Source organism: Haemorhous mexicanus, chromosome 3 (assembly GCF_027477595.1).
Source record: "Haemorhous mexicanus isolate bHaeMex1 chromosome 3, bHaeMex1.pri, whole genome shotgun sequence".
In the NCBI taxonomy this organism is placed as follows: domain Eukaryota; kingdom Metazoa; phylum Chordata; class Aves; order Passeriformes; family Fringillidae; genus Haemorhous; species Haemorhous mexicanus.
Window position 1 is genome coordinate 23,413,791 of NC_082343.1, and position 17,195 is coordinate 23,430,985.

The window sequence follows — 17,195 nt, forward strand, 5'->3', positions numbered from 1 at the left end:
TCCCCCCCCAGATAATCTCTCAGCAACCAAGTGCTTTATTAAAATAATATCTACACTACCCTCAAGAAGCTGCCTTTGGATTGCTCTGCTTTAGGGGTTAACCTGCCCTTTCATTTCCACACAGACCTTTTCCAAAGCCAAGGAGAAATCTCTGTGCTAGAGCAGCACAACTCGACTACCAATGCTAGTACTTTAATTCTATGCCCCAAGAAAATGTCTCTGGATGACAATACTCTTGTGTAAAATAAATTTCTATACCCCACATGACATGTAGGTTTATTAATGGCACAGTAAGTCATACACCTATACATTTTCCTACATTAAAAGGCAGGTTCTAAGGAAAAAAAACCAAACTTTTAGATTAGGAGCTGTATTACCAGCTGTCAAAAATGTTACTTTTGGCTCCAAGCAATTTAGGCATTATACACTTTATTAGTAACATAGAATGGTAAGGAATGTTGCTATCCACATATACACATACATACAGTATTGCAATCAGAGAATATTCATTAAGAACTTTTAATTTTCTCTTGAAATAAAGAATTAGACACTAACAAAACCAAAATATTACAGTAAAACACATTAGTTATCTTCATGAGTAGAACAAAGGCATGAGCAGTAAGTAACATGGGTCTTACAAAGAAATACATTTCTCTTAGGAAGTTTTTTTGCTTAATTCATTCCAGTTCCTGCATTAACATCACTTCTCCCTCTTCACAGAATTCAGACCGGATGGTGGGGCTGGGGCAATCACACATTACTGTGTATAATGACAGCTTGTGCTCCATGAAACATCAATAGCCTGTAACACTTGAGAAGGAGGTACATACATGTATTGAAAGACAGCAGTTGTAAAGGTCACACACTCCCATTCACACAGTAAAACCAGTGAGTTCACAAAATGGAAAAGGAAAACAAATGTTTACAGCTTAACCCAATTTCACTTGGTTGTAGATGCACAAGGTAGTACAAATATTTCTCAAAAAAACATTTTTTCATTAGGCAACATGGGCTGGCAGCTCTAATTACACACTCCACTGATTGTCTCTGAAACAACAGACTGCCTTGAACAAGAGATAACCAAGAGGCTGAAGTTAGAAAAGCCCTATTGATGCCTTAAGTTTTAGCTTTCATATTTTCCAGATTCTGTACTGCATTAGTATATAACTCTGAAGTTCATTTAAAGTGTTAGCAAATTCTCTTCACAGTTTAGTTTGACCAAACCTTCCTTTTCCAGCCTGAGAACCAAGGGCACCATTGCAGCTTCAGACCCAAAAATCTGAGGAAAGCAATCTGGGAGGATGGGACTTCATAACCTGAAGCTGTAATTGGACAATTAACCCCAAAATGTAAATGGACCAAAACTTATACGAGTGTGAAAATGTGTGACCCTTAGCCCATCTTGGGTGTAGCCCTGGCCAAGCTCTTGTACTGCCCAAGGTGTTTCCTTTGAAGGCCTTCCTAACAAATACCTACTTTATTCCTTTTACACTGTCTAGCCTCTCTTCTAGGTAGCCTCTCAAGGCATCACTATTAATCTAAAATGACTCATATGTATGGTTGCTACTTCTTCCCTTGTTCTTTCGTCCTCATAAACCATGGGCATTTAGCAGCAGAAAGAGATGTTACTAAAGACAAGCACCCATCTACAAATACTTGTTCTGAGGGACTTACCTACCAGCAAATGCAGATTCCATCCTACCAGGTCTGGTATTTTCACACCCAGCCAATAGAAATGAGGGGTTTAAGGCCATGGCAGGAATCCTAAATAAAAGTCTCTGAGTCTCTTCCACTGAAATTACCAAAAGTTTAATGTGGCTGGGAAGAAACACATACTAAGAACTAATATTAATGCTAATCTCTGAATTTTGGAGCTGAAAGTTGTCAATTGCACAACCTGCTGGGCTCCTGGGAACTTGGGGGCAGTCCCCTTGTTTATGCTCCCCACTGTGTGTGTTCTCTTGCATCCTCCAGAGCTCTCCTGAAAGACTCAGGGGAAAAAAAAGCAAATTGAAAAGCAAAAGCTCATGCATGGGACTGGGATGCCACTTCTCACTTGGTTTCTTACACCATCCTCTCCTAGTTGATGTGCAATTCCATTCAAGATACAATTACTTTTTTTAAGCAGCTAGGATTTTTAGCCCCCAGCTCTACTCTTGCTGGGGGGCTGAACCAGGATCTGAAGGCTCAGAATCAGAAACCCTATTTGCAATTCCAAGTGCATGTGGAATTCCCAGGCTAAGAAGGTTGCATGGAGAACTCATAGCAACCTTACAGTATCTGAAGAGGGACTACAGGGAAGAGAGAGGGACTCTGTCAGGAAGTGTAGTGATAGGACAAGAGGAAATGGGTACAAACTGAAAGAGGAGGAATTTAATTTAGATATCAGGAATAAATTTTTTACTGTAAGGATGGTAAGACACTGGAACAGGTTGCCCAGGCAGGTTGTGGACACCCCAACCGTGGCAGTGTCCAAGGCCAGGCTGGATAGAGCCTTGAGCAACTGGTCTAGTGGGAGGTGTCCCTGCCCATGCCAGATGGGTTGGGACCAGGTGATCTTTAAGGTCCCTTCCAACCTCTTAACATTCTATGATTCTCTGTTTGATTGAGTGGATGTTTTCTGCTAAAACCCAAAAATTAAAAGCAAAAACCCCAAAGCCTCAACTACTCCAGATTTATTTCTGCCATGAGCTAGAACCTCAATTTCTTGACAGATGATAAGACTATTGCATAAAAAAATACTGATTTGCTCTTTATTTGCTCTTTATTCTGCTGCTGAGCCTTTCATTTAAATACTTTATCATTGCCTGAAAATAGCTCATAGGTTTCCAACTTTCAAGCTCCTTTTAGAAGGGGAATATTAAATCCAGGATGTAATTAAACCTTCATTATTAGGAATATTTTCTTTTCAGGGACCCAGCACGGTTTCCAGCAAGCCAAATCTTCTTTCAACCTTTTCAGAAGGTAGCCAAGTAATTTGGCAGAAGATAAAAAAAACAAGGAGCCAGAACTACAATATTTTTTCAATAATCAGCTGAACATAACTAAAGAAACTGGAAACTAGCAGTGAAGAAAGGATTTGAAAAATAAATTTTAAGAACGGAACAAAAATACTCAATCTTATTTTGAACAGTGTATACTGAACAGGTCAGCAAACATCATGGATACTGCCAAAGACTTTCTACTGGACATTTGAAAACAATTCCCCAAAGCTACAAATATATTATCTTGTTAAGATTTTGCAACACCAAAAGTCAAAGCAACCATGCATGGGCCATGAACATAAATATTTTCTGTATCTGTATCTTGATGAAAAACATATATATTTTTTGGCACATGTTATTATCATTTTTCCAAAGGGAAGAGCCACCCACGTATGTCACAAGGCAGCAACTTTCACTTTTCTCTCTCAGACTGAAAACCTATACATCCCTTGATGGGGCAGCTTCAGTGTAAAGGGCTGACATAATGACAACATCTCTACTTTCACCCCTGCCTGCCATCTGAATAGCCAAGAGTGACTCTTCCTATATTCAGGTGCTTCAGCAGTGGACTCTTCTAGAGTTCACCTCTCCAGGAGCAGCAAAGCCTGGCCATTTTCTCCTTAGCACTGGACCTGGCAAAGAGACATGAACCCTTTTTGGAAAGGCAAGTGTTCCAAGCGTGCTTAGTTTATTATGATACGTCTTCCCCTGTTCTAAAGCATTTATCACACAAAATGTTTAAATCAAAATCATCACATTTAGAGGCTAAGCTTAGAAAGATAAGTTTTCAGGGCCCTTTTTATACAAAAGGATTTTCCTGAGTCTGCAGTGAAATAAGAAAAAGAAAAGCTTTTAATTATATTTATTGTGCTTAGAGACTATCCTGGAGTTTGTTGTTGTTTAACCCCAGCCATCCACCAAGCCCCAGGCAGCCGCTTGCTCCCTCCCTTCCTCACCAGTGGGATTGAGGATGGAATCAGAAGGGTAAAAACTGGAAAACTCATGGGATGAGATAAAGACAGCTTAATAGGGAAAGCAGAAGCCACATGCACAAGCAAAGAAAAACAAGGAATTAATTTACTGCTTCCCATGGGCAGGCAGGTGCTCAGCCATCCCCACCAAGGGCAATGGCTGCTTGGGAAGAAAACACCATCACTCCAAACATCCCTCCCTTCCTCCTTCTGTCCCCCACTGTATACACTGAACATGATGCCACATGGTCTGGAATATCCCTTTGGTCAGCTGGGGTCACCTGTCCTGGCTTGTCTCCTCCCAAGATCCCATGCACTCCCAACTTCCTCGCCTTTTCTGACGTGTGAAAAGCAGAAAAGGCCTTGGCTCTGTGTAAGCCCTGCTCAGCAAGGATAAAACATCTCTGTAGTATCAGCCCTGTGATCAGCACAAATCCAAAACACAGCCCCATGCCAGCCACTGTGAAGAAAATTACCTAGCCCAGCACAGAGTTAAATAATTCTCCATCCCCAACTTTAACAACCTGTGGAAAACTTTGAGCAAGACTGCACCTTCCAGATGGCACTGGGGACTGTGGGAACTGCGGGAACTGCGGGAACTCAGAGACGCAGCATCACTGATGGCACTGAACTTGCAGGCTCAGTTTGCTGAGCTAATAATGAAATGTTTCCAAAAAGTCCACTTACCCAGGTCTGACTTTCCCAGCAATAGTATTATTGTAGTGCTATCAGTTCTGTGGGTGTGTAGATAGAGCACAAGGTAAAGGAGAAAATTTTCAAAAGCACTGCACTGAAAAACCCCCATCCCAAATACAGATAAAGAAGTAACAAAAAGTTACTGTTAATAACATCTGCTCATTTTGCAGCTAAAATGGTATAAAAGAAAATATTTGATCAGAAATAGTGAAAATATCACTATTTTCTTTTCAGTCATCCTTACAGCTTTTAACTAACTGCAAAAGACATGATTTAAGTTACACAAGCACAGGAATTTCTTATGAGACAAGTGATACAATTCATAAAAAGGACAGAACACGTTTTCTGATACTCCACAAATATTCAGAGGTTTAACACAAAAAATGGAATTTTTTCAGCAGCACTGATTAAACTCAAGATGAGGCAGGGATCTTCTTTACAAAGTAAAGGCACTGGCTCTTTGTAAACAGGTACTCCTCTCTCTTTAAATGAGAAAGCACTCAAAATATTCCATGGAGGAAACTTGTGTGGTAGTGTTCCATTGCTTATAAATATTTCACAAGAGAGATATCAAAGGCCTTTGTCCTCCTTTTTACTGTATTTAATAAGAAATGTTTTTTCTCCAATTTATCTAGGGAGAAACTTTTTAAATCTCCCCAGAAATGCTACAATGAAGCTATAGCAAAAACTGTGTTTTCTCTTACCTGCCTTTTGATACCTATAAAGAAGTTTCAAGGCAAAAGAAATGTCAGATGCCAGTATGAAACACACATGTCATCTCTTGTTTTCAGTATTGTGCTATCACTTTTCCAGAAGGAATCATTGGCTTATATTCAAATACAGATAAATTTAAAATAAAAAATGAACTCGTGAACATCCTCCTGCTGTGCATTTCCCTACTCTTTGACTTTTCAAATGCACCAGCAAGACTGAACAAGAAAAGATTAGATACTTCTGATCATGACAACTGTACTTCAAGACTCCTGATTTTTTTTCAAGTATGCATCCTGAATGCACATCTCCCTACTGTGGAATGTTCACACAGTTCTTTACTAATGAAACTGCAAGACTTGAAAATGTTAAAATAAATATTCCATACAAAGGTGAATTCTTCGCATCTTGAGCAAAATGAACGGAGCATCCTCACAGCTTCCAGTACACAAACTACCACCAAAATCCACAAACACATGTCACCACTCATACACACAAATCCAGTGATTACACTAGCTCATATCATTCCACATCTAACCAATCTTGTGCGTTTCTGAGTCCCCTTCCTTCAGCTTCATAAATCTGACTGAATCTTTAATGTAGTGCTTTCAGGTTCTACAGGACTGTCAACTGGTACCTGAAGAGGGAGATTAATAAGTAAAAACACAACAGGAATTAAGAAGTTATTCAACAGCATTATTCTCAAACTCAGTATTCTTGGGTAATTATTAGGTTAGGGTCCAACAGTATACGTAGTTAATTAGCCAAATTAAGCAAATTATATGAAACCCTATTTTCTTTCCTTTTTGTAATAAAAGAAGAGAGCCCAAACATAGAATTTAGTTTCTTAGTATAACTCTCAAGTATATATTTGCTGCATGTAAGTATCTGTCACATGAAGATTAACTTCCTGCATTACATTTAACCACAGCAGACTCTTGATCAAGGCCCACTATCAAAGTGATATTGTACATTATTAACACAGGCAGGTCTCAATCATGCATGGCAACATCAGGGCAAGGACTGCAGCTTTTCTTACACCCTGGCTAACATGAATGAAGCTGTGTGATGATCTGGGCTAATTAACAAGGTGATAATGGAAAGCAGGTAAGTCATGAACAGCCCCAACCCCGGCTGGGAAACCCACAGGATGCCACACAGAGCACCCGCAGCTGCCAAGAGGTTTCAGATTCAAGTTAGCTCAGGCAGCACCAGCTCAAAGTTTCGGAACCTCATACAGCCACTAACAGTGTGCAGTTGGTCACAGATGATCAAAAGCTGCTGGGCATGCTAGACACCTACACAAAAATAAGCATGGCAGAGGATCTTGCAGTGTCTGACTCCAAAAAGCCGTCTCCTCTCTTGATCCAAACAATCAAAAATCCACAGCACTGAAAAGATTTTCCACTGAGAGCTTTATTTCTCCTAGTAACTGTACTAGTTTGGAAAACTGCTGAAACATAAAGCCTTATGATCATCAGAAAATGCTAGGCTCAGTCTTCCTTTAAATTGAGAGCATCAGCAGAAGAACAAACACAGCTCTTTTTGCAGCACTGCACAGAAACTCCAGCATGGCTTCTGTTTATCAGACACTGACTTCATCTGAAGAGACTGCAGGTATTTTAAATAAAATACATAGTCTACAGGATGGCCTCACAACCCAATAAACAAAAAGGCTTCACAATTCACAATGCTTCCCTGCTATTATGATAAAGCAAGATTCAAGCAATAAAATAATATTATTAGCCACTTAAAATTCAAATATTCAAAAAATTCAAAAATTAAAAAAAAAATCTGAGAGCAGAAGTTTCTTCAGTTTTTTTCATGGGAGTTAAGGAGAAAAACAGATATGTGAGAGCAGCATCCCATGGGGCTCTGTTGTTCAAAACCAACATGGAATCAGTCATAAGACTTTGTCAAGTACTCTTTTGCAGCTGCTATTGTTATGCCAGTAGAAGTCAAGCATTCAAGTAGGTAATAGAATCATGGTAAAAGAGTCACCACTTACAGCTTTAACGTCCAAGTTCATAATCCCTGAATTCACATTGTGTCTTCGCAAATCTGATTTTATTAAGGCTGAGAAAAGAAGAAAAAAAGAGAGTTGGTTCACACCTTTGCAGTGACATGCAATTCAAGGGAAATGTTTGCAGGATGCAAGCACATAGAAGCTGCTTTCAGCACAATTTCAAAATACCCCTATTTTTTCTTTGCAATTTGAACTCTGACAATTTGAACTCACTGACAATTTGAACTTGCTCCTCACAAAACACACAAAGTAGGAAATGCCAATAAGATCTTTTAAGCCACAAGCACTTAAAGAAAAGCTTGATAGTTCAGCACTTTCAGCACATTTGTGAGTCAATATGTGTAAACACTGGCACAGTTCCAGAGTGCATCAGCAATTTCTTGCATTTGGAAAACTGCAAGCTGCCTCCATTTGTGTGTTTGTTTCTATTTCTCACCCCACTCAAATTCAAGACAGGTCTCAAGAAATGGGGGTCAGATGGCTGTCCATATATTAGCAACATCATCCTAAAAACACCTACTTTTTACATTAACGAGAAGCCATTACTTGCACTTGTAATTACCTGTTAAAATAATGCCCACAAAAATCCAAGCACAAAGAAAGATGTTTCCTGCACGAGGACTGTAGTCTGTAGTGAGCTTTCCTTGAACAAGTGTAAAGATAATTCCAAATATCTATAAACAAACAGGTAACTTCATCAGGATCACACAGAAAAGAGTTATCCTTTTACCTTTAAAACTTCCAGGTCACATCTTACAGAAATCAAGTTTTTAAAAAACAGGACTAGAGCAACAAAACAGAGACTTAGCTAAGTCTAAGAAAGCCTTCCTAGACTTGAGCATAGTGACATTCCTGAGCATCACTTCACTTGAGGAAATAAAATGCTGTAACCTGTGCTGATGCATTAAGGAGACCTGAGGAAGTGCCTTCAGACTCTGGATATGTAATTTCCACAGCAAATTCAAAGCCAAGTGGAAGATAGCCAGTCATGAAGAACCTGTTGAAGAGGAGAGCAAGAGGATGACAGGTGTGGCCTTCATCTGTTACTACAGCTAAGAAAACCTAACAAACATACACACGTGGTGTTACGAATTAGCTGGTATTCTGAATTGTCATGTGTTCATGACTTAACAGAATTCAATCATTCCAAATAGTAGTGACTGCTTCATTCCCTCAGCATGATCCAAGAATTTTAGCCACACATCTTTCTCTTTAGGGCAAAGCTGTTAAAACATGCTTGTTCTATTTCCCATAACCACCATACATATGAAACAACCTTTGCAAAGGAGTCTGCAAGCCACTCCATACTTGCAGCTAATTAACTTAATATAAAAGCCATGCACAAACATCATCATTGATCAGCCCAAATGTCCAAGCTGGAGGACAAAAAGAGACCATGAGTAGGGAGGGAGGCTGCACACTTGAACACCTGCTGGAAGCTGCTATGGAAGAAACTGATGAGATCAAAGAATGATGGGAAGAGAAAAGGCTTAAAATGCAGCTGAGGTTGGTTGACTGGTTTTTAGACTGAAACTTCAAGACATTTCTGGTTTTATCTTGACTTCTCTGTCTCAATACAGCAACATTCCCTCTGCACCTCTTGGGCTGTCAAAGCATAGATTAATGAAAATGCAGAGAAGCCAGTCTTCCTAGATCTGCCCAGTCAAACTCTAATTGCCTACAGACTGCTCAAGAGAAAGCTTCACCTTCACTGCACACAGCTTTTTGAATTGGAGCCAAACAAATTGACCACATAGAGACCTGTCTTAGGTCCAAAAAATGGTAAATGAAATTTACTGAAAAGTGAGTTAATTTAGCTTTATTCTGATGTAACAGAAGGAGAAACCCAATCTGTACTGTGATCTAAAGGCATAGGCCGAGATCATGGTGACAAAATACACAGTAGAATTATCTAGATAAACCATAACCATTTAAATATGTTTCAGAACAGAACTGCAGTAAGTCTTGTAGTGCTCTTTAATTGCTCACCCAAGCACTCCTCCAGTCACAAACACCACCATAAGGTATCCGAGGTCCAGGGTGAAGGTAAATACCAGCAACCCAATGAAAGAGAGAATGTAAACAATCAAAGTAGTTTGCCTGCAACCCAACAACAACAACAACAAATTAACATTGTTCATAGAAGGCCATAGCACATTGCTGAAGCATGGAAGGATAACATGAACATTACATTCTAAAGCTATAAAATTTGCTTCATGTAATTCTGCCTCAAACTTTGCATGCAGTGAGCACATATCCATTCCTGAACCCTTCATTGTCTAGATTATCTGGCTGCTTCACTCCAGGCTAAGGACACTTACTCAAACTCTCAAAGAATGGACAACCACAGCACATACTACTACCTTAAGACTATTTTAGTTCTCTGCTATGCTGTACCTCTTGGCCATTCTGCAGTGCTGCCCATTACACAGTACATCAACTGGAGCAGCTGAATCCAACACTATTAGCAATAAAAGTCAGCCTACCAAGAGGCAAGTCAAATCACATCACCGTGTTCTATTTATTTTCAATCTGGAAGAAGGGATGTCTTCCAAATTCTTAAAGCACATATTTGCAAGCCAAAACACATGCAGAAACAAAGCCAATCTACAGCATTAACATCCATTAGGCTTGTAGAGGCACGTAATGTACTAAGAGTCACAGGGGAGAACTACTCCATCACAAACAGTGCTCCAGGGCACTGTTCACTCCTGGGGGCACCACACCATGGATGACAGACCCAGGAGTTCCTACCCCAGAAGAGAGCTCTGCTCCATGGCCATCCCCTGAATTAAAGCAAACATTACACTTACTAATAGGATCAGGAGGAGCATAAAAAAATTGAGAATCCATCAGCTGGTCATTTTAGAAAACAATACAGGGTAGGCTTTGAGACTTTATGCTTTCCTAGGAGAAGAAGCCCACTGGGCCACCTGGCCACTGTATGTAGGACCTACAGCACTTTCCTTACACTCCTGAAGAGACAGGAGTAGATGACAAATCCTTTTGCATTCTGCTCCCTCATTTCTTTTGGCCAATAACCAGTAAGAGCCTCAGGCTTTCGCTGTAGCTGAAGAAACTTCTCTCCATCAAGGCCACTAAAAGATCAGGGACCAACTGCATTTCATCAGCAGATCATTTCAGCCCTTATGTTGGAGTATTTTCCTAATGCAAATACACCACTCTCCTACCCCTAACCCCACACATGCCTACCCACACTTACTTGTATGTTTTAGTGTAATCCAGCCACAAACCACAAATAATCGAACCCACCATTCCTGCCACCACCAGTGTCAAGCCAATTCTCCCAGCGTTCACTTCTTCTCCCTTTCAACAAATATTTATATGGTGCTCATTAATAATTGCTTCCATTCAGAGTCAAGTTCAGACCTCTTGGCAGTCATAAGTGCAAACAAACATTCCTATGACTCCCACAGATGTTGGGTACAAGAAACTGTACAGAGGTATAAAAGAAACCAAATGTCTGAGCACACAAAGCACCATCAAAATAAATATCACCTCAGTGAAAAAGAGAAAGATAAGATCCAAGAAACTTACCTCATAATGAGTTACTATCATCTGGTTTAATAATGTGGAGACAGAATAAAATGCCCCAGTCATAATACCTGCAGTACCAAGAAAAAAGCTTCAGTTATTCCAGGTGCAGCCATGCTGATTTTTTTACCCTAAAGAATTCATCTTCTGACATTTAAGACTCACAACACAAAACCTATTACGTGCCAGGTAAAATCTCTTCACTGGACCTATAAGCATCCTTATGGATTTTTCAGCACTGGCACCTGAGTAAATAAAAGTTTGACACCCCTCCCCTGTAACAAACCCCCCACAATTAAAATTCTGTGTGCTTCTGGCCCGCATTTGAATCTTTCTGCCAGACTACAAGCAGATAGCACCACTTACCATAACTGATTAGCAAAAGTATAAATGGAATATTTTTGAACAAGTTAATAATGGACTGCTTGTAGGAGTAATCCTCGGGAGGTTTGGTTTGCAGGACTGCTTGAGAGTGACTGGGGGGGTATTTGGGCTTTTCTTCAAACACTGGGGAAAAAGAAGAAGGAACAATTTTTGATTCATCTCTACCAAACTAATGTGCTTTTTTTTTTTTTTTTGGAAGTGTTTCAGCTTGATGAATTTCAGGAGAGTGACTTGTAGTTTTAACAACTCCATGAAAAAAATTCTAGATTTTCTCATGGAAGAAGTGAGTCACATCCACAAAGGATGTGTTATCTGGTGACATCTGATTGCTACCAAAATATGGTCAAAGACAGACTTCGTCTGCAACACATCAAGACCTTTCTATATAAATTGTAAGATTAACAGAGTGAATTCACATGATATCATAAGTGCTTGCAGCAAAGAAACTAAGAGAACTAAATATTCAGAAAAAAATCACCCCATGCGAGGCACAACATAGAGTGAAATGGCTGTGGCTTAACCCCGGCACAACAGGTAAGTGAACACAAACTGGAAAAATTGTGACCTCAACTACTTTGAGCAGTCAGCTGCTTTAAAGTGAGACATTGTAAACACCCCCTGTAGGCAGCCTGTAAATTCCAGTAATTTAAACACTCACCAACTCCTGCTATGAAGAACAGAAGTGTGGACACTATCGCTGTTCCGTAGAACATGATGCTGATGTTATGTGCCATAAGATCAATATCATTCGGTGTATTTGGGACCAAAACAGGTGGCAACAAGAAGCCAATTGCAGTACCGAGCTGTAAAGCAAGGGGAAAAAAAACAAAAATCATTTCCCTCTGAACATACAAATCAACAGAAATGAAAAGTCTTACCAGGTAGAATTCAGAATTGTTACCATAATAAGCACTGATAAACTTTAGTATCACACCTCTGAGCCACTTGCTCTCGATGTTGTTTTATAACCAGATCTTCCATACTCAGGTTCAACCTTTTCACTTCTCAATTGAACTACAATACCACGGTTAGTGTATATATTTACAATAGTCATCGTACTTATACAAGAATCTTTTACAGCAAGTGAAAGTACCATGCATGAACACAAATTTGTATCAGTCATCCTGCAACTCAAGGGCTACAGATGACACAAGATTCCACCTACTCTTGTAGAAATGTTCTTCATTTGATGTCATGCTCCTGCCACTACAGCAAAGCCTGACTGCAAGGTTTACTGAAGAACAGATAGAGCAGAGAAAAGGAATAGCCTTATTAAGACCAAACTCAACAATTATTGCTAATGAAATAAATAAAGATCACGGAATGAAGTAGTAGTGGGTTTGTGTGTGGAGTAAATTCCAACATAACAACTGATTTTGCATTTAGGAGACATAAAACAGGGACTGAAATTTTGGATGTATATATATATATATATATATATATATATATATATATATGTATGTATATATAAAGCATTTTAAAACATGAAGGAACAGGTCCTGGACTATTCTTCAATTTCTCCCTTCTGCTCCCCCAAAACTAAATGGCATTTTAAAGTGTTGAAACATTTATTTTAGGTAAAGCTAAATTTAAAAAGAGCACCAAAGACTGTTATGGTAGCAAGCCCAAAAATCAGAAAGCACACACATTAGAGGTGTGCCACTGTGCTCATCAAACACCTTTTGTGCATACCCTGATGAGGGCTTTGCTAGTTTTTTCCTCCACAGGCCATCATATTGACACAGTATCCAGTGGTCACAGGAAGAATTTGTTTCCTTTTGTCCTCACTTTTCATTATATGAACCCTACAAACATGAACTGAGCACACAGTCACTTTTTTCTTTAGGCATATTTTTTCCTCCCCCAATAGGAGCCAGTGCAGTACCCACAATGTTCCAACAAAGTCGAGCGATACCATTTTCCATCGTTTATATCCAGAGAGGTTAAGGCCAGAAGAAAGTGTTCCAATGAGTTACTTGTGGAGATCTGGCACTCCTAACAACCCTTGGCAGGTACATCGCTGCATTCCCAGTGATTCGTGTTCCAGCTGCAAACGATCAGCATCTCAAAGAAGTGAGATCTAAATTTTGATAACTGCTGTGTTCCTCCCCTGTTGCTGTCCCAGCCACTGTAGCTCCGTAGTTTCACACACTCTGAAGCTGTGTGATAAGCAATCTGATAAGCAATTGGATGACCAACAGCTGGGTGGATTATAGCACCCTGTTCTATGACACAGTACACGTTGTGCAATTACCCAGTACAGTGAGTGGGTGTTCTGTTACACAGTTCACCTTGTGCAATTATCAGTACAGTGAGACCCAGCAGGAATGCGTATGCAGAAGGGAACTGCAGTGGGATAAACAGACATTACTTCTAACTTCCAAGTGCCTAACCTCTTGCTACTCTTTCAATCTAGCTTTTGAGAGTTTTTAGGGGTTTTTTAAGGAAGTAAAACGTGAGAATAGAGAAATTCTGTTGTTCTATTGACACACTTCAACAGGCACACTGAGATCAGTGCTAGCTTCTGGAGGGGAATACACTCCAGAAATATCCACAGCTTATGTTGTTCACATCCTGATCCTGTTTCCCTTGTCCATCCTTCTTGTGGCTCCCATCCACACAATCCCTGCTCTCCCGCTCCTGTCCTGCACCACTTCAACCCCACATCGCAGCATCCCAGTGAAGCCTCAGTTTCAGGCTCCAAGCTGGATACTTGACACTCTACTGTAGAACTGAAAACTGGTAACTCCTTGCTACTGGGAGGACTGGTGCATGTCAGGAAGAGTGGAAATTTAGCTGCCAAAGAAATCTTTAACCTCGTACCAGGATACAGATCCAAAATTTTTGCCTCACTGCTGAAACAACCAACAATTTCTGAAATCTTCAGTGCATAAGAGAGAGTTGGCTTGTCCACTGGAAACCTTTGATGCAAAAAAAAAACAAAAAAAGTTTTGGAAGAACTGCAAACAGCCAGGTATCAGCTAATGAGGAATCAGCTAGCCTTAGGTACACCCTCACTGTAAATATGTAAAATGAATGTCACTGCTGTCATAATCCAAAGTGCACCAACATAAAATCATTAGACTCACATGATAAAAACCAAATCCCCATTATCTTAACCAAACTCTACCTATGACCTCAGCCTGCATCAGTGATGCTGATTTGAATCTTAGCAATTTTTTGCCACAGGGAAAAAAAAAAAAAAAGCTGGGACAGTGGCAGGTGAGAATTAGGCTATAGGAGGAAAAAGTATCATACCTGCACCTGTGCTTTCAGATGCACCTGTTCCAGCTCTCTGAAACTGGCCAGGACCAGGGAGCTTGAGGAAATCCGTGACTCAGTTATCAGCTCCCAACAGTGATGTGAACTACCACAGCGTTACACAAAACTTCAGGAGTCACCAGGGTATTGACTACTGGCACCTGGCAATTAGAGGCCATATTTTAAAAAGGAGAAACCAATACATGTTGTCGCTGGGGCTCTTCATGAAAGTTCACCTAGTTCATACCCCTCCAACCGGAGGTGGATTCAGTCAAACGAATCCAAGCGCCAAAATGCAAGAGAAAGGGGAAGTTCACCGCTTCTGAGAAGGCTCTCGGCTGAAGTACTGCCGGCAGCTGCTGGAAGCGTGCTGGAGCTGCCGCACGCTGCCACATGGCCCGGCTCCTGCACCGCCAGGCCGGCCGGGCAGCCGCGCTTCCTCACCCGGCCGCTCTCCCAACACCACATTCTGGAGAAAGCCTTTTCCCACTTAAGCACCACGTTTTGAACTCGATGCCGCTCTCCAAGTAAGCCCACTTCTCCGAAACCCCCCTCGCTCCCCTGCTGCCCTACCTGGTTGCCCAGCACAGCCACGGCGCAGGCGGTGGAGACCTCGGTGGGGCCGAACCAGACGGAGGCGATGCGGGAGGGCAGCCCCAGGATGAAGACCTGGGCCACGGCGCAGACGGCCTGGGCGGCCAGGGTGAGCGGGTAGCGCTGCGGGGCCAGGCTGCCGCACTTGAGCCAGGCGCCCAGCGCGTTGAGCCCCGCGCCCAGCAGCGCCGTGAGCCGCAGCCCGCGGGCGTCCAGCAGCCAGGTGGCCGGCAGGATCAGCGGCACGTAGGCCACCATGTACACCATGGACAGCCAGTCGATCTGCGTGAAGGAGACACCGTAGAAGCCGGCGAAGACGTTGCTGAGGATGCTGTACTGGATCCATTGGAAGGCGTTCACCAGCGAGTAGCAGCTGAACACGGCCAGCACCGCCAGCCGCCGCCGCGACAGCCGCGTCTCCAGCCGCGCCTCCCGCCGCACGCCGCCCGCCGCCAGCATCTCCTCGGCCTCCGGGGCCGCCCGCTGCCCGCCGCCCGCCGGCTCCCGGCCGCCGCCCGCCGCCTCCTTGCCGGGCAGGAAGCCATTGCAGCGCTGCAGCGGGGCCGCGGCCGCCGGCACCTCCCCGCTCTCCCCCTCCGCCTCCTCCTCGCCGCCGTCCTCCACCATCTCGGCCGTCTCCGCACCCAGCTTCCCCGGCAGCGGGCGCAGCCCGGCTCTGCCTGCCAAGGTCACCTGGCTCTGGCTCCGCTCGCCGCCGCCCCGCCCCGGGGCCGGGCCGCAGCCGTGCCCGGCGGGCGGAGCGGGAGGGCGGGCCCGGCCCGAGCCGGCTGCGCTGCCGTGGGCGCGGTGGGCCGGGTCTGCTGTTGGGAAGTGCTGGGAGTGTATGCATGTGGATATACATAGAAATAGATTAGATGATAGATAGATAGATAGATAGATAGATAGATAGATAGATAGATAGATAGATAGATAGATAGATAGATAGATAGATAGATAGATAGATAGATAGATAGATAGATAGATAGATAGATAGATAGATAGATAGATAGATAGATAGATGGATGTAATTGTTTTGTTCACACCTCTGCTCCTGTTTTCTTTGTCCATCTTTCTCATGGTTCCTTATCTGCACAATCCCCGCACTCTCCTGCTCCTGTCCTGCTCCGCTTCAATCCCCACATCCCATCTGAGTGCTGTATGTGCACACACACACACACAAACTCACCCCTCTTTAAGTCTTTTAAACTGAACTTATCAAGGCTGTGTGACTAGCTGGCTGCTGGCTCTGTGTCCCTCTGTGCAGGGACACAGAGGCCACACCACTTCCAGCACATCCTGGGAAAATCCAGAGCCTTTCCCTTCCCTATTGAGATTTGTGTCTTTGTGGTGGTGATGCAGAGAAACATACTGAAGTGATAAGAGACGGCTGGGCAGAGACAGAGGCCCAAATTGCAGCAGAGGGTGGCCAGTACAGTGCATTATCACCAGTACTGTTCATCCACCCCTGTCCTTCATTGCCTCCAGAGCCGCAGGCAAAACATTCCTTGTTTCCACTCAACCTCTGAAATTTGATTTGACACTTATCCCAGAAAACTGGCCCTCTGGCTCATGTGCGGAGGCGGGTGGATACCACTTCAGTAAGCAATCTTCCCCCAAACCCTGCTTGCTCCATGTCTGCACAGGAGCACTGTCTGGCAACCCCCTGTCACTGTTTGTAATTGTGCTGCTGCAGACAGTGTCCCCTAGTAAAGAGACAGATTATTCTCCAAAGCATAATAAGAAAATACAGAAATATTTAAGTTTGCTAACAATGTTATTAGTATTTTACTGGTTTCTGTGGGAAATAATTTGGAATGTGTTCAACAAATAACACACTGCACATGGTTCATGGATATGTCAGAGCCTAATCAGGTCTGTCTGGGCTGTGGATACATTCAGCCACCACTCGTAAGTCCCCTCACTAATTAGGAGTTGGTATTTTACTCAAGACCGGTTGACCTATGTAAGCCACAGTTCCTGATCTTATTTACAGTATGGATAATAATATGGACA

At 42.4% G+C, this 17,195-nt stretch overlaps 1 protein-coding gene across 1 annotated transcript; it reads right to left on the reverse strand.

The window, feature by feature from the left end:
- Positions 1-412: 412 nt before the first annotated feature.
- Positions 413-15,854, reverse strand: FLVCR1 (FLVCR choline and heme transporter 1). Its single transcript, XM_059841069.1, has 10 exons — positions 15,162-15,854; positions 11,986-12,130; positions 11,310-11,450; positions 10,947-11,014; positions 10,612-10,715; positions 9,378-9,488; positions 8,280-8,385; positions 7,951-8,062; positions 7,371-7,438; positions 413-5,999 (listed from the first exon to the last, which is right to left on the reverse strand). Exons 1-10 carry the CDS (start codon positions 15,807-15,809, stop codon positions 5,937-5,939), a joined length of 1,566 nt encoding a protein of 521 aa, XP_059697052.1. The 5' UTR covers positions 15,810-15,854; the 3' UTR covers positions 413-5,936.
- Between the last annotated feature and the right edge of the window lie 1,341 nt (positions 15,855-17,195).

Excerpts from the sequence above, each read along its gene's own strand:
- FLVCR1 (XM_059841069.1), bottom strand. The coding sequence starts at position 15,809 with ATGGTGGAGGACGGCGGCGAGGAGGAGGCGGAGGGGGAGAGCGGGGAG. Across the intron at positions 12,131-15,161 it reads TGGCTGTGCTGGGCAACCAG|CTCGGTACTGCAATTGGCTT; the intron begins GTAGGGCAGCAG and ends CTTGCTTTACAG. Across the intron at positions 7,439-7,950 it reads TGTGGGCATTATTTTAACAG|CCTTAATAAAATCAGATTTG; the intron begins GTAATTACAAGT and ends TTCTTTTCTCAG.